Raw genomic sequence first — 21,880 nt, 5'->3', positions numbered from 1 at the left:
GAAAGTAGAATACATTTACATACACAGCACTGCAGCCTCCTTGGTTTTGCAGATCACAAATATGTAGTCATGCGGCATTGTGTATTTTCTACACTCTCTCTGAAAATGTCATTACATACAGTATTTTCAACTTTGAGAAGAAAGTAGCAAATGTCTTTTTGATTCTGGAATGTGGTCATTAAATGAATAGTAATACTTAGAGAAAAGGAAAATGGTAGTCTTAGAAATCACAGACTTTTCTGTGGCATATATAAACTAAAGGTTCTCATTTTATAAACACAGAATGTATGCATGCATATATACATGCAGACAGACAAACAGACACACACACACACACACACACACACACACACACACACACACACTGTGCCTTGGTAGCTCACATCTGGAAATCTTAGCTAATTTTAACTGCTCTCCCATTGTGTTTTTAAATCATAATTGATTTAGACAGTGTAGACATTTTAAAAAGTTAGACAGGCCCTGTTGGTTCATACTTATAATCATAGCTACTTAGTAAACTAAGATATGAGGATTATGGTTTGAAGTTCATGAAAATATTACCTTCAGCTAGCCGCAGATTTGAAAGTAGAGCTGTGGCTCACATGTTAGAACACCAGCCTTGTACAAAAAAGCTAAGGGACCTCTGCCCCCCCACCCCTGCCGTCTCTGAGTTTAAGTCCCAATACTGCCCCTCTTCCACACATGCATATTTATCAAGGATTTTCAACAACAGGTGTAAACATCCTGGTACTCCCTATAGCTTTGATTTTTTTCCAGTCCTGGGCTTGAGCTCAGGGCCTGAGCACTGTCCTCCTTGGACTTTCCCAAGGCAGAGATCTACCATTTGAGCCTCAGCACCACTTCTGGCTTTTTTCTATGTATGTGGTACTGAGGAATCAAACCTGGGTCTTTGTGCATGCTAGGTAAGCACTCTACCACTAGGCTAAACTCCTGGCCCCAGCTTTGACTTTTAAGACAAGAGAGGACAGAATGACCCATGCCTATATTTGGAAGGCATAAATTGAGAGGATCTTGATCTTAAGCTGGCCCCTGTTTTTTTTTTTAAAAAAATAACCTGAAGGAAGAAGGGATGAAAATATTGGAGTACTGCCTACCAGGCATAAAGCCCTCTCAATATCACTAAAAGGGAGAGTGAAATAGTATCTTACTCATGTTCTAGTTAGATGTTATTTGCCAGCAACTCCAAGAATGAAAAATTATTGTCTCAATTACTGCATGTCCACTGACCTTTCACCTGATCTGTAAAGAGTGGTACCATGAGCAAAATGGATGCCAAAGAGAAATAACCTAGTGGGACCTTCTGGAGTTGCATCCAAACTAAGTTAAGGTCCTTAGCTAGTTTGTAATGTCCCTGTTCTTGAGATATAAATTTCCATCCATCATCTGGAGACTTGCACAAGCCTTCAAGTAAATTTTTCAAGAAAGCTGTGTTGTTATAAATCTTTTCATAGATGAGAATATCCTTCTGCTAACTTAGCATACAAATGACAATTTTGAGCATGTACACAACTTGGTGGCCAGAATTATTTTTCTGGTATAAACTCCCTGGATACTATTTTGCTTTCGGTTGAGGTTTAATGAGAAAAACCTTAGGAGAGCCTAAAATGTTTAACTAGTCTTGTTCTTATCTGAACATATACAAAAATAGTGCTTTGCTCTCATCATTTACCCAAATAGCTGGATCACTCTAGCCATCTGGGAGGCTAGGATATGAGAACAAAGCCAGCTCAAGCAGAAAAGTCCATGAATCTCTTACCTCAAATAAACCACTAAAAGGCCAGAACTAGAGATATGACTCAAGTGGTAGAGTATAACCTCAAGCAAAAAAAGTTCAGGTACAATACTTAGGCCCTGAGTTCAAGCCCTAGTATCAGCACCAAAATACAAAACCAAACAACAGCAAAAACAAACAAACAAACAAAAAAAAAACAGTTCACTGAAATATACCAAAATATCATACTTACAGTTACTTTTTCAGAACATATCTGACAAAAGCTGTCTTCCTCATCTTGTCCTAGTATCTATTTCACTTTATTTTGATCATTTTGTTAAAACGTACCTTCTAATCTAACAAATACATGTTGGAAATTCTATTTTATTCATCTCCAAATGATGCATTCATCATTCTAGGCATATTTTATGAATGACAAATTCTGCTTCAATTCTAGCCTAAGCTTTCTCTTAGAGCTATATCCAGGTGACAAATGAATAGTCACAGCTCTTACATTAGTCTTATCACATTTATTCTATTATGGCTCTGTCATGTTGACACTGAATTTTATTCTCATCCTCATTCCTTTACTGTCTGCCTCTCTAAAATATGAAATGCTTTCAAGATTTGAACTCCATGAATTTATTCCTAGCAGGATTTTTATGAGATCCCACCCCGTTTCCCCAATATTTTAGGAAAATTCCTATATTGATATGTGCCTTGATCAGGGCTTCTCTGTCTTCCTCCAGCAATGTGCATAGGCATTAAATTCATTTCTAAAAACTAACATTGATCTGAATTTTCCTAAGCAGGAAAGCAATCTTGCTCTTTAGTGACAAGTGTAGAGTAGAAGATAAAGAAAAGCATTTGCCCAATATTAAATAGCGTTAACTGTGGGGAAGAGACCAATGCCCATTAATTTAAAAATTGGAATAGACCTCATGACGTTGATTCTAAAGGCAGAGAGTTGAGAATAATAATGATTCTATCTATGGGCTGGTAGTTTGGACTAGCAGTTAAAGTGCTTGCCTAGCATGCACGAAGACCCGGGTTCGATTCCTTGGTACCACATACATAGAAAAAAGCAGAAAGTGGTGCTAAGGCTCAAGTGGTAAAGCTCTAGCCTTGAGAAAGTCCAAGGACAGTACTCAAGCCCAGGACTGGCAAAAAAAAAAAAAAAAAAAAGAATGATTCTATCTAGCCAGGTGCAGTGGCTCACGCCTGTAATGCTAACTACTCAGGAAGCTGAGATCTGAGGATTACGTTTCAAACCAGCCCAGCATTAAAGTCTGTGAGACTCTAATTTTGAATTGACCACCAAAAAACTGGAAGTGGTGCTGTAGCTCAAGGGGTAGGCTGGTCATCTTGAGCTAAAGAGTCCAGGAACAATGCCCAGGCACAGGAGTAGAGCAGTAGCTTTGAACTGAACAGCTCAAGGACAGTGCTGCCCAGGCCTAGAGTCCAAGGCCCACAACCTACCAAAAAAAAAAAAAAAAAGATTCTATCTGCTTTCAGAAAATCAGAATCTTCTGTTTAATAGTTCAGTAGCATAGGTGGTTCCATCCCTGACATTTTCCAATGAGTTATGGCATGACTTCTAGTGAATTATTCTTAGTTCTGTCAATGAATTAATTGACAATCTTGTTCAACTCATAGGAAGAAACTGTCCATTTTCTTTGTCTTCAAGCACATTTAGTAACAAGCTCCACAAAGCAGTTAGGCATTTGCTAACCAGTTGCCATTTTAAACTAAAAGTTGAGATATTCATGAAGAGAGCATCACCCTGAAAGTTGACATTCATTTTCTTTTCCAGGCTTGTGTCTTCTTTCTCATATTTATGCCTTTACCTACAAATATAACAAGTTTATGTGAAAGATATTTTATTTTAGTCCTGCCACTTAGAAAGCCCTTTATGCATCTAAGATGAATAAAATCACAAACCACAAAATTAATCATTTAATTATAGTGATGAATTTCAGGATATTATTTTTGTTTAGAAGATTCAATTTTCAGCACCTAAAACCACACCTTGTTTCTTTATAAAATTTAAAGAAGAAAAAACTTGGGATTTTACATCATAAAAAGAAAAGTTTCTCTTGGCTTGACTTGCTGGTAAGGAGGTGTGTGAATGGCCTCGAGTTAGACATTTGCAGAGGAAATACCATCCAGATGCTCTAGTCTGCCTTTTCTTGGCAGACAACTAAGAACTATATGGAAACAGAGTCTGCAATCTTTAACAAAAGAATTCTGAAAGCTCTTACCTTTGGAATGGACATTAATTAAAAGAAAGAGTCATCCCTCCCGTCATCAAAGTTTAACTGGTATTAATCAGAGATCATCACATAATTAACACTTTGAACTGATCAGCACGTGGGATTACAGCATGAAATTTTGAGGTGAGGCTAGTGGATGGACATATGTTCTTTAGCAACTCCCTGCCTCTCATCTTTGAAAGAGAGAGAGGGGAAAAAACAAGCAAACAATGAAGCACTCCGGTCTTAATGAACTGGGCAGATTTTGTAGTCGCTGAGGTGTTTGCCATTACATATTGCACATAATGTATGGCACTGTTAGGAGGAAAAAATTGGAGTCAAAGTGGCTGGAAAGTTAGGTCTGCTCTGTAGCACTGTGAGATTGTTGACATCTGCCGAGGTTGGAGCGCTCAGTAAGCAGGAAATGGGGTGTCACTCTGAGTGGTAGTTTACCATTATCCTGGCATCCTAATGAAGTGTCTGCAGTGCACAGAGCTTCTGGATGGCATCTTAACGCACGGCTAAGCAAAAGCACTTCTCTCCCTGTCACTGTCATCCATCTGCCTGCACCCTACTGTAGCCAATGGGATGGAACCATGCTACAATGTGCTATAAGCCATTTAGAGTTGCACATTGCATAATCAGTCCCATCAAATATGTAAAAAAATGGCCATTATTGGTTATTTTCCTCAAACTCTGACACCTGGAGTTTGATACATTAAAGTTAAACTTTCTCAAGTGCTGTTTTGCTATTAATTCCACTTTATCCCACTATGTAAATGGGAATGTGTCGCATTTTCATTGTCTTAAGTCTTAGTAATGGACAGAAAGAGTTGTATGAATATTCATTAAAAAACTTCACTGTGCATCATATACTTGGTGAATTCATCCATTCAAAACATAATGGAATGGTCATTTTTTTGAGCTAACCATTTTTAAGAAAAGGACAAGATCGGTTGTTTGCATCTTAGAGCACATCATTTTGTTTGCAGTGTCTTTGAGATTTTCAATAGATTTCTTTAAAGACACAGGGCATTTCATCAAATGCATTTGCATTTTAAGCTACTTTTGTCAATACAAGATGATTAAATTTGGTATTTGAGTATTACTGCAATGAAATTCAAATGCAGTACATGGTGGAGGATATCAGTAAAGGTGTGTGTGTGTGTGTGTGAGAGAGAGAGAGAGAGAGAGAGAGAGAGAGAGAGAGAGAGAGAGAGAGAGAGAGAGAGAGAGAGAGAGAGATTAAAATACTCCTGAAACTTCTGGATATGCTTTTCAAACCAGTCAGGCTGCAAAGCAGCTGGCCTCTCATGGTAAGAACTGAAGTGGTAAGATAGCCACAAAGTTGAAAAGAGGCTTGCTGTAACGGGCAGGGGCAACTGAAATCTGCTAGATTGGGGACTGGGGTGAGCAGGAGGGTAGGGTTTTATAAACAAAAGGGCATAACATAATTCAGTTGCATCAGGAATTTTTTCACAGACATTAAAACTATGGTAAACATAACAGCAGGAAGCTTTGCACTGCCGCACAGTGGGACGCTCAGAGCGTCTGCCGGAGCTGTGCCTGGCTCCATCCACTGCTAGAAGTCTCCGACTTTCATTAGCACTCAACAATTCAACCAGTCCCTGAGAAAAAGGGAAAAATCCAAACAGCAAAGCCCCCTCACTAATTATTGTAAATGCTCCCAGGTTACAACTTGGGGAGGGGGAGCAATATGGCAGGATGATGTTAAACTCAAACAAAAGAGCCATCCTGATAGTAAAAAATAAAATAAAATAATACAATGGCTCATATTGCTTGATTGTTTGTTTGTTTAAAATCTATATAGTCCTTCATTTTTTGATGAAACAATATGTTGTACTATTAGGCCACCATTTACAATGAAATTTTATTTTGTGGGTTTTTTTTTTAAATTATCTTTAAATAGTTGTATAGTGGGGTTCCAATGCAATATGTCACTTTATGTCATCTCTTTCATCGTTCTCTTTCATTTTACCCATCCCCTCAATTTTACTAGTTCCATTTTCATATATGTAAATTGAATATTATAACTGCATTCTTCTACCCTTTCTCTTCCATGAAAGTTTGGAAGATAGAGCCAATTTGTGTACAACTCCCTTTCACTAGTTAAAACACAGGTGACTTTCACTCCTTGGCCTCCAGATTTGTGCAAGCACATCTCACAATGAGTCTCTGAAATGGATACAGTTTTCTTTGGAAGAAATTTGTACTAACATAAAAATTAATGTGAGAGTGAACGTAAAAAGGTATGTAAAGTGATGCACATTACTATAAATTATGCACCGCAAGTTAAAGTGGATTATTTTCTCCCTTCCTCCAAAAGGACAGAGTTGTTGGAGAAAAAAAATATTAGCCTATTAGCCTTGTTCAAAGGGAAAGAGGTCTGATGTTGATACCCACAAGCATTTAACATGATAGATTGGGGGGGTGGGGAATGATTAGGTTTTATTTTTGCAAAATCCAGACTCTGGTTTCTTCATTCATATCCCCCCAGCTGCTGTCAGCAATACAGCACATCAGTTTTCCTTCATGTGTGAATATTTCTCCAGAACTCATTTGCAAAAGAGTAGAAGCAATATTAAATACCACATCCAAACCTCTTTAAAGCACACAAAGAAATGGGAAAACACATCAGAACTAGACCATTGAGAAAAATCCTCCTGTCAAATTTACTGTTTGCTTCACATGCTAGCATAAAATATCCCACAAAGTCCTGTTTGTGATCCATTTGAAACAATCTTGATTTGCCTAAATTGTCACATTTTTTTCTTACACATTTCTTCCTAAATGTAAAAATGGCAAAGAATTCTCCTCCCTCTTCATTATAAAAGTGCAGAATCTTAGGCTTGTTTATTCCTAATGGAACACTTGAAAAAGAAGAAAATATATAAATATCTCTTTCAGAAGATTAGTTGTCTCAATCTTTAAAAGAGAGGATTTGTTCGTTCTTTCCCCATGGTAAACAAGTAGGGCTTTCACTGAGATTTTTCCATTGTTAAATTAATGCATTTTACTTTAGTAACTTGGTCCCAAGGTTCTAAAGTATCAACCCATTTAATAGCCTTATTTCCTTACTAGGTACTAATAAACACTATTAGGACGTTGATAGGAATAGAATCTCTGAACAAATTTGTTGGAGGGATCTTTCTATTGCATTTTTGAATTACCTAAACCAGAATCTGAAAGATTGTTTCACTCCTTACATGAACATATTTCCAAGAAAAAAGATTTCACATAAGAAATGTCGTAAGTGTTTTGAGTATTTAAACTCAAGCATAAGAAATTTTGTCCGATCTACTGGTAAGTATTCTATTGACAAGGTCAAGAACAGATGGAAGTCTGATTAGCAGGTCATAAGAAGAGTGAGGAAAGAAGTGCATGGGGGGAGGGATGGGTGAGAATGTTGAAAGGGTAACATTGATCAAGATGTATTATATCCATAAGTGCTTTGTTGAATGGCAACTCCTTTCTATAGCTACTTAAAGATAATAATATTTTTTAAGAAATGAAAAAAGAATCCTTGCAAAAAGGAGAGAGACAGTTTGTCAGTTTCAGTTTCCGAAGTACTATGTAGTCCCTTTACAAAATGTACAAAGAAGTCCACTAGTTACAAGAAAGTATATGATATATCACATATGTGATTTTCAGACATGCTAATGAAAAGTGGCCAATATGTTCTAGACAGAGAGAGAGAGAGAGAGAGAGAGAGAGAGAGAGAGAGAGAGAGAGAGAGAGAGAGAGAGAGAGAGGGCAAGTTACGATCAAAAAAAAAAAAAAAAAAACCCTAGGCTCAGCAGCTTTCTATGGGAAATGGTGGAATGTGACTATGTGATTTATAATGAGAAAAGGTATCTACAACATACAATTTTCTACCTAGCTGCAAATAATAATTCATAGTGATGTCCCTTCCAGATAAAAGACCTTTGCTATGTAGGACCCATGTGGTAAAATGATCATGATAAATGTCAGACCAGTGCAGGTAACGGCTTTACAAACCATTAAGATTAGCTGGCTCTTTTTTTCCGATGATAACAGTAACCATGCTGTGACTGTATGTGGTAATAATATCTCAGTCCTGATAAATGCCAGAGCCAGGCAGAGGTGTTTATCATCCCCTGTTCAGAAATGCTGACTAAAGTTACCACATGTTGCCTGTTTTCCTTCTTCTACAACACTCTTACAAATTAGAGAAAAAATGCCAATTCATAAAATTATTTTACAATTCATTTGAAAAGATATAAACTTTTTAAATCCAGATCTTTCAAATCAAGGCAGAATCTTGCAAAATAATCTGGTGAGTCTACTACTAACCATTATCTCCTCTTCAGATACCTTTTTGTTTAAAATAACAGGTCATGGATAAAGTTCAATATGCTTTCTCTAAACAAACAAACAAATAAACAAATTTTAACCTTGAACACAAGAAAAAGTACATCTAAATTTATCTTTTATAATTGTGAGACAGATCCTAGCTTTAAATGAATTTTATTTACATTCTTTATATGGTTAATTTTCTCTTCAATAGAATGAGATAGAGCATTAGACATTTATTTAATTATTATTTTTTTGTGAGTCATGGGACTTGAATTCTGGGCCTGCGCATTGTCCCCGAGCTCTTCAGCTCAAGGGTACCATCCTACTTCTTGAGCCACCGAGCCACTTCCCCTTTTCTAGTGATTAATTGGAGGTAAGAGTCTCACAGTCTTTAGTGCCTTTACTGGCTTTGAACCTTGATGCTCAGATCTCAGCCTCCTGAGTAGCTAGGATTACAGACATGAGCCACTGCACCCAGCAGCATTAGATGTTTTGCAAGAACAACTTCAGGCTTTGCAAAGCATTTGTAGTGTTTAGATTCTCATGAAAATGTACAAAGATAATGCTTCATGTAAGTAGCTACCTCATTATTTGAATTGAATTACTAGTTTATAATCAGGTGCCAAATATTTCAGAATGGTAAGAATTGGAATTTTAAGTTGATGAAACTAGAATAAATTCCATGGAAAGAAAATTTTCACAGATGTGAATTTCAAAGAAATAAGCTAGTCCCTTTTATTTTCTCAGTTACGATAATAAGAGTAATTTTGAAGTTATAGAAATAGTCCTGGCCACCATGTCAATTCCAAAATTACTTCAAGGGAAAAGAAACTCTAGGGTGGACAGTAAGGTTATGCTTTCCTGCAAACGTTGTTAAAGAGTGTCAGAAATTAAAAAATAAAAAAAAAGAGTGTCAGACACGGCCTTACTCTTACATTCAGACAGAGGGGCAACAAAATTGAGGAGTACAAGTTTAAATTAAGAGCCACTTTTAGGATGGTGAATTTTAGGAACTGTAAGCAACCTCAAATACACCAAAGTAATGACCTTTTTACTCCACCCATGCCCAGAAGGTCAATGCATGACAGGTCCAAGGAATACAGTTCCACACACAAAAAAGGAAAGATGTTATTTTGGCCCTCCCTAAGTATATTTGAGAAGAAGTCAAGCATAATGGTTTTTAAGGCCACAAAAATTTCATTAAGTGGCTTTTATATACACTGATTTGTAAAATTCATAAACATTTTGAAATTTTTGGCAAAATGAGTCAACAACTTAGAAACTTCTGGGGTTTACCAATTATGTTACCTCCAGTAAGGAATGCTATAAACTTCATTGATACCTTATGACACAATATTTGTTTAAGACATACTTTATGTTGATCTGATGCTCTAGATTGTAAAAGGACAAAAGAGAGGGATGAGGCCTAGCTTCATATCTGCAGCAGGTTTCACACTCCCCTTAAAAATATCGTCTTGACTGCTTTCTTAGCATGCACCACGCCGTGGGTTCAGTTCCTTCATACTGCATACATAAAAAAGCCAGAAGTGCTGCTGTGGCTGAAGTGGTAGGGTTCAGGCCCTGAGCTCAAGCCTCCAGGACTGGCAAGAAAAAAAAAAAAAAAAGAAAAAGAAAGATTAGAAGTGGAAAGATCCTCCTCCTTAATACTTCTAACAACCTGCTCTTCATGGCCTGTTCTCTTCTTGACTGGAACCAAGATGAGCCTCAGAAATGGTACCGAAATGGCCAGTGAACACACAGATTTTCTTTGTTTTTTGAATATATAGATTAATGCAGTGTCTTGAGCAGAGCTTTATTTGTTTTGTTTTGTTTTCCAGTCCTGGGGTTGGAATTCGCCAAGACACTGTCTCTGAACCTCATTGAAAAATCAAAGAGCCTACCGAGTTTTTGCAAGTAATATAACCTTCAAGTTGTACTGTTAATCGATATTGTCAGTGTCTAAAGCCAAAATAGCCAAGTACATACCAACATTGAGAATATTGTGGAGCAGTACCGGGGCTTGAACTAAGGACCTAGTTGTTGCCTTTTAGCTTTTTCACTCAAGGCTGGCACTGTACTGCTTGAGCTATAGCTCCATTTCTGGTTTATTTATTTTTTTTAATTTGAGGTAAAAAGCTCCTAGAAATTTCTGCTCAGCTGGCATTCAAACCATGATTCTCAAATCTTAGCCATTTAAGTCACTAGGATTATCAATGTCTGGCTAAGGTTTCCTGTCAGTTAAATACAAAAATATGCCTTTTCTTGTCTAGGGGTTCTATAGAGGGCACAGAATCTCAAACATTCAACGCCACATTACCCTCAAGGCCACAGTGATACTCGTTTATAATGGGATGACACTTTTGTTCATCACAAACTGCATGTACACATAAGTTTTAACTGAATGTATTTGGATAAGTAACATTTTGTATTTACAAATCTACCCTATTCTGTGGCATCTTTCTGTTCTTCAGAAATGGCATTAAGAGTAAAATGTATGACTTCCTATAATTATGGAAACAATTTTGTACTATGTGCCATCATATGCCAGGGCAGGAAAAGAGAACAATTAAATAGGAGCATTTTAAAGTGAAGGGAACTTATATTTAGTGAACACTTACTGTGTGCTCATTATGTGTATTGAAAGAATTCTTCAAAATCCTTTGAGACGCATAATTTTTATATTTTTAAATAAAGTTTTGAAGTATCAACTTACCCACAATCATACAGTAGAGAAACATTTTAACCCAATTCTGTCAGACTCCTGAATGATATGCCACTTCTTTTATTTATAGCATGAGTTAGAAATATATGTATATATAGCCATTTATGAGGTTTGAATTTTCTCCTTGAATTCTTCTCAAAGTAAGTTTAACTTACTTAAAGAATTAAACAAATAATTTTTGCTATAGCTTGGTTGAGTTCGCAAGCCCCAACTAAAGTTTTTGTAACTATTATTGTTTTGTTTTGTTTTAATGTATGTATTGGCAGTGGGACTTGAACACAAGGCCTCATACTCCTTGCTTTTGGCTTGTAGTCTACCACTTGAAGCACATGTCCACTTCTAGCTTTTTGGTAGTCAAATGGACTTTTCTTGCCAGGTTTGTTTACAACCATGAGCATCAGATCTGGGCCTCTTGAGTTGCTATGATTACAGGTCTAAGCCACTGATCCCTACCCAAGTTTTTCCATAAAAACATTCTCAAAGATTTGCATCCAGTGGCAAATTATGCTGAAATAAATGTAACACATCAAATATTCTCTTAAGACATACATTTCTGTAAGCAAAATCAGTCACTAAATTCTGAAATGACCCTGGATACAAAAAAAAAGAATAATAACTGTTTTCTAGCAAATATAGGCCTGACAGAGAGTAATTGCCATGATTTTCATGCAGGAAGCATTAAACATTCCAGAATCATTTTTAAAAGCAGAATAGTGGTACTAATGACCTCCTTAATACAAAGTGATATATTTGTCCTTTAAGAACTGTGGAGAAATGGTATAGATAGATCTCTGAAGACATCTGTTACTGGGAAAACCTTGTCTTGTCTTTCTCTCAGTAAGCCTCTACAGCAGCAGGATCTGTTTTGAAATATGAATAAAATGTGGATATAAATAACTTCAGGAAAATAAAGACATAAATGATAAGGCTAGAAAAGTGTCTAGAAGCCACCAAGTCCAAGGTTCTTTGTCATAGAGAACTGTTTTCATCATTGTATAACTTTATCTTATCTTTTTTTCTTAAAAAAAAAGCAATGAGTTGTAAATGTCATTGTTTAATAGCACATTTCATGCAGATAAATGCAAATGGAACTATCAGAAACCATATTTTTGAAAAATGTGCCCTCAGACCCATTAATGGCAGGAGGGGACTATAAAGCCACATTCTTATCATAACATTAAGGGCTATTTCACATGTGGGAGATGTGACTCCACTAAGTAGCATAGAATTGTGAAGAAGCTGATTTACAACAATGATTTGATGTTGTTGGAGAAGATGGGGTCAGGTAGGTGAGGGGTGAGCAGGAAATAGTTTAGAATCATTGGTGTGGAATAGTGTGATAAACCACTGCAGAAAATTTTGTCTGTGGTTGTTGTTGTACAGTTAAAAGAATGAAAATGCTATTTGAGTATAAATGGGGAATAAAAACACGTTAAAGAACATAGCATTGTCATAAAATAAATCACAGTAGAATGAGAGTAAGAATGAATAAAATGAAAAAGCATAATGAAGTATACAATTTCAGAAACTATTGTGTGTTTTGATATAGAATTTACCTAAGGGGTTCTTTCATTCTCCATATAGAAAAAGTTCCTTTATCCCTACTCTTATCCTACTGTAACGAAAAAGAAAATAAAAACAGTTATCTCAAAGTCCTCTCAAATTTTCAGTGCTTCACAATAATGAGAAACCATATGGTAAAGGGGAAATATTAATAGAAATTGCTGTCTTTCAGATACTTACTGAATCAATTGAAGACAGTTGACACATCTTTAGTAAGCTGTGTATGAATGTTAGCTCATTAACCACTCCTGTATTATGTATGCTGATTCCAATTCCTAATATGACACATCAATAAACCAGATCTGAAAAGGTGTCATTTCAATTTTAATGTAACCAATTGTATTTTTAGATGTTCCCCTCACTTAGAAGTGTTTGTGTTATTTCCTGATTTTGCAAGCTATAAAAGAGTAGGTGTGGTATTGATTTGAATGTAATCATACTGCTTTCCTACAACCTTTTCAAGGATTTTCATTGGATGATGTTGAAAGAAAAATAAATCATTCTTCCTTAATACTATTTTAATCTTCTGTGAGCCATTGTGAAACCCTCTCAAACTTCAGCATGACTTACCCACAAAAGTGAATGTTTGATTATCCAATTTTCAGAGGCCTCAAATATGTGTGGAAGTAGAACAAGAAAGAAAAAATATTTTCATGACCTATTCTTCATGATGAATACTTGTTATAGGCAGATTCAGCAACCACCTCATATTTTTATAAAGGTTCTTTCACATAACTTCTCACCAATCAGATCATCAGTCATCAGTCTCTCAGTCCATCACAGAATAAGTAGGTACTAAGTAATGAGCTACCAAAGCAATTGTACCTTCACTGACATTCACTTAGTCCAGAATTAGTAGCTTGAATGTTCTTTGCAACCAGATAATATGCTAAGTGTTAGAAAGGAAAGGTACATTAGACCCAGGATGAGCCTGCAATAAAAAAGTTGATGGACAGTGAACATTTATAGAGTACTAATTTTACTAGTCAAAGTGCAAAGTACAGTTCATACTATCTTATGACATAAAACTACCATTTTAGATATTATTTAAAGAAATTAAGAACTGCATTCTAGGTCACATAGCTAATAAAATTATTATAGAATTCATTGAGGGTCTATTTATTACAATACATACTCTCAACTTTCATTGGTTCAGCAACTCTTTTTTTATTCATTTAATCTATTCCTACCTCACATGCACAAAAAGATACTTTGCTTTATGGGAAAAATTCTGTTTATGGGATAACTGATAAGCACTCACACAATGGAAATATCATATGAAGTGTTGTAGAAGTAGACTATTCTAGGTGAACTTGAATACCACAGAAAGAGAACTAATTTCTCTAGATAATCTTATTATATTTGCCTGGTGGCTTAAGAGAGGTGACATTTTTTAGTTTATAAGTATCACAACAGTGACCTTGAAATTCAAGCATCCCAATTAAACAATGCTTAACCTTTTTTCCAACTCACCCTGACTGAATTATTCTGATTGTTCCCTGAAACTAAATTTGCTGAGTAGAACCATTAAGATCCCTCACTATTTATTGCCTATCAAGATTAATTTAAGGCTGCTACTTCAGTAGGCCTCATTGCCAAATCCTTTTTCTGAGATTTTTGAAATGACTTGATTATCACCATGACCTGAAATTTCAGTGAAATAAAAATGATCTCCTCTTTTCAATTCAGTTCATTTTTCCTTCCTTTGTCAGCCTCATCTTTATTGCTTAACCTAAATTATATACCAAATTTCCAGGTAAAAGACACTACTAGAAACATGAAACATTGTGAAAGTTGTATTCACCTTTTGAATAGATGTTTGTGTGTGTGAGCACATGCATGCATTGTAGGTACTCTTTGTATTTGTGTAATTATTAGTGTGATATTAGATAAGAAATATCCAATATCTTTGTTCTTGGCATATATCAACTTTCCTATATTAACTTGACCTTATGATATATCATAGGTTCCTGTTAAGTACCATGGCACCATATTTTCTTATTTCTAAAGAAAAAGTGTCTTTCATGTTGCTTTTATCATTATTATTCCTTTTTTCCCCACAGAAAAGATTACACATGTTCTAAGCTATGGCTTTATAGCATTCTTTTCTTCTCTTCTTCTTTTCCTTTGTTTCTTTCATTTTCTGTTGTCCAAACCATATTATCTTGGACTTCTTCTATGAATAACTGCAATTCTGAAAGCTTTGACTGTGGGGAGCAGTATTTATAGACCTTTATGGTTTGAGGATGAGAAGAAATGCTTCCAAGCAGAGTTCTACTAAGAAGAGTGCACTCACCAAATACCATTTGTTAGCCAAATACCATCTTTGGCAGAATATCTTCCTATACTTCCTTGTTTAAAAAATGTTTGAATAGGGGGCCGGAAGTTTGGCCTAGTGGTAGAGTGCTTCCCTAGTATGCATGAAGACCCGGGTTCAATTCCTCAGTACCACATACATAGAAAAGAAAACTGGACGTGGTGCTGTGGCTCAAGTGGTAGAGCTCTAGCCATGAGAAAGTCCAAGGACAGTGCTCAGGGTCTGAGTTCAAACCCAGGACTGGCAACAACAACAACAAGAATGAAATATAAAAGGTTAAAATGCTAATAAATACCACAAACATAAAGCTCTAGAAAAAAAAGTTTGAATAGGAAAGGGAAGGGGGAAAAACAAGATGTTTGGGAGGGGGTGCAGGAGGGAAATGGGGACAAAAACATGAGAAGGGGTATCAATGTGTGAGAAGTAATGCACCTACTATCTGGTGAATGTAACTGTAGCCCCTCTTTACATTGCAATAAAAAACATTAAAAATTTTAAAAAATAAAAATGGTTGGAGCTTCCTCCCTTCCAGATGTTGTATTAAGAAAATGGTCAGTTTCTAAACTAACTCATTCTTACCCCATTATATAAACTTAATGGGAGATTATGAATTGGGCTTTTGGAAGTATTTCTTATTAGATACCATTTGGCCTAAATATTCAATACCTATCCATTAAAGCACTGATTCACACAAACTTATTTCTTCACATAAACTAGACCCAGGTCTCATTGTTCCCCAGATCCAGAGATGCTCATTCTAGCAGTATGTTGCACATTTATAGACTTAATTTTCAAGGACATCTCACAGTATAGCCATTCCACTTGCTTTCTGAGAAACAGAAAGGGGAACAGACAAAAGGATTCTAAAGCTAAATCTGCTCTGTATACCATTCTCTGACAACACAATGTCTTTCATTGGCCAGTCTTGGTTACATGGCTGCATGCAAGGATGGTTAATGCATCTTTTTCACTGTATATGTTGCCACAGTGGGATTATTGTTTGATGGAAAAAGAAATGGAAATGGGGTGGATGTCAACTTATATATTAGTTTCCTATAAATCATCTTTTCCAGCAATGACCTCTTTCAAATAGTGAAGTGCTCTATACTAGATGTTGAAGATAAAATATAAAAAGAAAAAATATCACCCAATTCAGTGTAAATAAAGTGTTTAAGTGAATAAATGTTTATACTTTTTGATTGTACAGCCCTGTTTAAACTCTGGTGATGAATTTCCTAGGGTATTATTAATAGAAGCAATAAAAGGTAATCCTTGTTCCAAAAAATAGTCCAAAAAGATTAAATCAAAAGAATAATTGCAATCAAATCATACTCTATGTCTTTGTATATTAGTTTCCTACCAAGTTTGTGGCTGAGGACAGTAGGAACTTGTTACCTTATAGTATTTACAAATACACATCAGTTTTTCTGGGAAAAAACTAAAGCTGTTGACAGCCCTCTGTATCTTCCAGAGGCTGTTTTTTATTTTCTTTTTTCTTCCTTCCTTTCTTTCCTTCCTCCCTTCCTTTTTTTTTCTGTTCCTAGGGCTTGAACTCAGGGCTTGGGCACTGTCCCTGAACTTCTTCTGCTCAGGGTTAACACACTCTATTACTAGAGCCACAGAACCACTTCCAGCCTTTTCTGTCTAGTTTATTGAGATAAACGTCTCACAGCCTGCCCAAGCTGGAATCCTCAGATCTCAGCTTCATGAGTAGCTAGGATTACAGGCTTGAGCCTTCAGTGTCTGGTTTACCTTGCTTACTTTCTGACTCCTCCTCTGGCTTCCCCTTCATCAACACTTTCATAATGACCCGGAGCTCACTACCATTACCTCAGAAAAGCCTCCCCATTTCTTTTTTTTTTTTACTTTATTCTGCTTATAAAGTCTCTTTTGCTATGTGATGTGTCAAAGTCACATGTTCCCAGAACTAGAACATAAATATCTTGGAAGTCATTATTCACCCCATCATATATATGAAAGCAATTGAATACTGATCTTAACAGAAAGGTTTTATCTAAGTAACATTCTTTTTAAGTAGCACTATTGCTGGTTTCATATAATCATGAGGTCATGAAGAAACTCCATAAGAAATAAACAAAGAATATATTTTCCCTTTGTCTTCTGATTAGTACTTTGAGTAGCTAGGTAGTAGACAAAATTCTCTTAAAAACATTCTCTCAACTACTTAAAAGAACCTTGTTTCATTTTTCTTTAATCTTTTTTTTCTAATTAACTGTTTTTTTTCCAGAAAAACAAGACAACAATGCAAGAATTGAAGCTCTAAAGTCTCTAGTACAAAAACTCCCTCTACCAAATCATGACACCATGAAAATACTATTTGGACATCTAAATAAGTAAGTTATAAAGATTTTTCAGTATTGTATTGTGATCATTACTGAAATGAGCAACATTTGACTTTATTACCCTCAGATAAGAGTTTCCCAATGCATTCATTTCATACTTTCCCATATCACTGTTCTAGCTTTTTAACAGATGCCAAAAAATGTGCTAGTAATAGGAAGAACCTACAAGAGAAACTTATAAAGCAAATTGTTTTCCTGGCTTCTTCAATATTCAATAGACAAAAGTATTGTTGGGGTTCTGAAATGAACTACCTTGGATTCAGTTACTAAACCAATCCCACCAGAAATTGGAGATTGTTATTTGAGGCAAGCCCATGCAAAATATTTAGCTATCAAGACTGGCTAACAATAAATAAAACAAATATGGGGATACATGCCTATAACTCTATGTAGAAGGCAGAAGTAGGAGAATCATAAATAAAGACTGGCCCCAAGACAAAAGCAAGACTGACTTGCATAGCTAGTGCAAGACCCTGACTTAAAAACTCCAGAGTAGCCAAGAAAAGGAGGAAATGGAGGAAAAAGAGCAAGAGAAGGATAAGGAAGAGGAAGTGAAGAAGGCAGAGGATAAGGGAGAGAGAAGGGAGTAGGGAGTAACTGGTCTGCCTCACTATGTACTAAGTTCAGTGAGCAAGTATAACCTTTTTTTTAAATTTTTCTGAAATTCAGGTTTCTCATCTGCAAAATACTAGTTCTGATTGATAAAGTGCTACCCATGTGAACAGCAAAGATGTATTTTAGAAAGAAAAAGTTAAATGTAATGATCCAGAAGTCTCTCGCATCTAATAGCCAGTCTCAGCTAGTTGCTGAGGTCCTAGATGCTAGCATCAGACCGCATAATTCTTTGTGAGTCAGTGGGAGATCCACATTCCATTCTAAGTATAAGGCAGAACCTCTGAAAGATGACAAACTGAAAGAATACAAAAGATTGCTCTGGCTACTGAGTGAAGATAAGATTACAAGTATGAAAGCCAAGACATTGATTAGCTGGAAACCATAATAATCCATGTGAGAAATCATGGTGGTTTGAGAAAAGCTACTAGAGAAAAGTAAGGGAAGATAGTTTATAGATAGATCAGGTTGCACTTGCTGGTACCTGCAATATGGTGAGAAAGGAAAGTAGATACCAATGTACCACTCTGGGTTTCTGCAGGGACAAATGGGAAAAATTGCTAATGTGAAAACTGGGGGTGGGAGAGGAGAAGTTTGAGAGTTTAATTTTGAACAGTCTGAAATGATTATTATTTGCCTTGTTAACATGTTCAGCAGAGGCAAAGTGCAAGACAAGTGACAAAGTTTAGTGCTCACTGTAAATGTCTAGTGCTCTTGCACTTATAGAAAAATGGGCTAAAATAGTGATGTTTTCTCTTTGAGCGACTAAACCTCTTTAATTACCTTCATCATTCAGGCTTTGGGATGTCTTTTCTATAGATTTATTCAACTTATCCACTACATACTGTAAATTTTGAATGTAATACTTCCTTCTGCACAAAAAAGTAAACACAAGGGATGTATATACATTAAAAAATGAAATTTGTCAACCAGTCATTCTCATTAAGCTGAGCAGTAACCTTTTTTTCATGTATCCTTCCAGGACTATTCCTAAGAACATATAAACATACCGTGCATGGTTGCTGCCAGTACTAAAGTACATAATAGTGTACATGTTGTTTCACTCCTATTTGGTAATTCACAGATAGCTTTCCATATCATTATACAGATTTGTTTCATTCTTTTTAATAACATTGCATCTACCAGGGTTTGGAGCATCTCTACTTTGCTAGCCTTGCACTGGGGGGACACATGTTAATTGAACACATCATATTTGTTATTCTCTTGTTCTGCTCTCATAAGAATGGATGATTTTAAAGTTCTGAACATCATTTATGTGTGACTCTCCCATCTATCACCTCCCTATGCTAGTTACTATGGAAAAGTCAATGAGGTTTAGTGGAAGCATCTTGGGTTTCAGTGAAATAGAAAAATAGCAAGAGTCAAATCCTTCTGTATTTTACTCTTTCATCATCTTAGGAAAGTAAAATAGGATTATTTAAAACCAACTTCACCATAGCGTGTGGTTATAAGAATTAAATGAGATAATGCAGAATAAAATGCCTGGCATGTGGTAAGCATTCTTGTCTGTTGATAACTTTCTCTCTGGATTCTTATACACCATGAAAGAAGTTTCAGGTGTCAAGTAAATTCTGGAGTTTTTATCTCAGTAATTCTAACTGGCCCAAGTCATAAAACAAATGAAAGAGGATAGTATTTAATGCTATGCAATATCAAGTCTTAAAAGGGTTTTGAGAGGCGTCTATTACAGTTTCAATTATTTTCTTTTTCTCAACCAAAATAACTGAAGTTTAACCAACTTAAGTACCAGCTAAAACTTCCTTAAGGAATACAGAAGGAGGAAGGAGGGAAGGGAGAAAGAGAAAGACAGACAGACAGATAGACAGTTATTCAAGGTTCCTTCATATGCATTCCTCATAATCCCAATACTAACAAATATGATTTTTATCTTTTCTGTATAAATTAGTTGCCCATCATTGTTAGGGCTTTTTAACTGAATTGAAAAGATGGAAGCCAATGCTTTAAAGTAAGATTTAGAATTAGATTATCCTATAACCTTCTTTTAAGGTTTATCACTGTAAATGGGCATACAGTGTGTTATCTGCCAGCCACTAACCTTTCTTGGGTGGTGTGACATATTCCATCCTGCATCAATTTATAAATTGAATTCAATTATGCATAAGTGTGCTTGCACAATTATATCTTGTTAAGCATTGTTTCAAAGATTTTGATAAACAGCCAATTGTGGCATGTCATCGGTGCTTGAGAAGACTAAATAAGAAGATTGTTTAACTAGAATTTAAATATATTCATGTTTGAAAGAATCATTAGAATGTTTTACTTAGTCTTGATACATTTGGTAGTTCTTCAGAAAATTTACCGTCAACACTTTATGTAGTGTTTATTCCGAATTGTTGCAAATATATATATTTTGAAGTTTGTTTAATGAGGATTAGAGAACATAATGAAGTGCCAGAAATTCCACTTGACCTACGTATGCTACATTCAACAGAACAGTACTGCACTTTTGCAGAACTCTGAGTTAAACATTTCCTTCAAAGCACAGTAACTACCAACAAGGAAACCTTAACAAGGCACAGTTGGACTGAAAGGTTGATGTAAACCTTATCCAGAAGATCTATATTTTTAAAGGGATGTGGTTATGTTTATCATAAGATTGTGCAGTAGATGCATAGGCTGCATAGTGTCATGGGTCAAAATCCTCATTTTGAATCAAACTCAAGTTATGTTTCTGTGATTCCCCTGTTGTATCTTCATGCCAGAAATCCAGAATAAACTCTCATCTCAAAATATTATCAATCAGAAATCTTTACCAATGCTTTCTTTCACAAGTGGATATGATAATAGTATTCCATAAAAGGTCCTGCGATCACTTCTGAAGCGTGGTACCAATGCCAAGTTCTAGCCTTATTACATATTTGTCATACATATTTTCCTACAGCCTATATCTTTCAAAAGGCAAGAAAGAGAAGTGAAGACAAAGTTAGTGGGAAAAGATGTAGAAAGATTATTTACTTGCTGATGGGTAATACAGGTTGAGATTCAAAGAAGTTAAGAAATAAGGACTCACTAACACTTTATGTATTATGCAACTGAACTGTTTATATACTTACTGTTTCTGAATCATCTCACAACCTAGAGTAAGGTGAAAGAGACAGATCAGAAAAAACCTAGAAAACCCAATGATAGTTTTTCCACTGGAGTGATAGAAATCAGGTGGAAAGAAATGATCTAAATTTTGAGAAACATTGGAAAGAATAGTCCATAAAAATTCTTTATCACCCATAGGGAGATAGAGGAAGGGGGTTAACTCCAGGCCCTATGATAATTTTTAAAAGCAGAATGTATTTCAATGCTGTAAAATTGTGAAAACAGTACACTTAACAACATTAGAAAAACGCAAAAGGAGATGTAAGTAGGAAGGTATACTTTTATTTCTATTTTTTAATACAAACAGGAGAAAGAGGAAATGGTATGTTAAAGAAAAAATAATGATGTAGAACAAATGCAATTTTGTCAAATGTGTGTTGAATCAAGCCACCTATGTGCTATGGCCAGGAAGTGTCAGTGAATATATTAGAAGCCATATATGCAAATACATGAAGAATGAAGACTGCAGATCTTCATGTGTTTCGAACAGATGATCTTAACATTTTTGTCATACAATAAATAATGCAGGAGGGGGAAGTTTATGTAGATAAAATTATTTATGGGGATATTCTTGTACTAATGGAAACTTGGAAAGGATGGGGAATGGCTTACCATGTAGTTTATGACCTATTTAATTTGTGGAAATAGTTTTGAGTTAAATGAAATCAAGAGTAGTAAGATTTTTATGGACTTAGAGAATAATTGTAAAAATACATAGGAAATTTGTGCATTTGGAAAAGTTGATTCAAATACTTGCTGAAATTTTAATACTTCTTTCTTTAAGGTTTTGAATTGTGAGAACTTTGTTTTGTTTTCTACATGTTTCTTTTTCTTCAGTAACAACAATGT

At 35.6% G+C, this 21,880-nt stretch overlaps 1 protein-coding gene across 3 annotated transcripts in view; it reads left to right on the top strand.

The window, feature by feature from the left end:
- Arhgap15 (Rho GTPase activating protein 15) overlaps positions 1-21,880 on the top strand; it is a 626,004-nt gene that overhangs the window by 546,366 nt on the left and 57,758 nt on the right. For all 3 annotated transcript variants that reach the window (XM_090343126.1, XM_090343125.1, XM_090343127.1), the window contains one exon: positions 17,173-17,278. In XM_090343126.1, the coding sequence (XP_090199252.1) occupies positions 17,173-17,278 (106 nt within the window). The remainder of the gene's footprint in view (positions 1-17,172; positions 17,279-21,880) is intronic.

Source organism: Megascapheus bottae, chromosome 12 (genome assembly GCF_031878675.1).
Source record: "Megascapheus bottae isolate mThoBot1 chromosome 12, mThoBot2.hap1, whole genome shotgun sequence".
In the NCBI taxonomy this organism is placed as follows: domain Eukaryota; kingdom Metazoa; phylum Chordata; class Mammalia; order Rodentia; family Geomyidae; genus Megascapheus; species Megascapheus bottae.
This window is presented reverse-complemented; position numbering and strand designations above follow the sequence as displayed.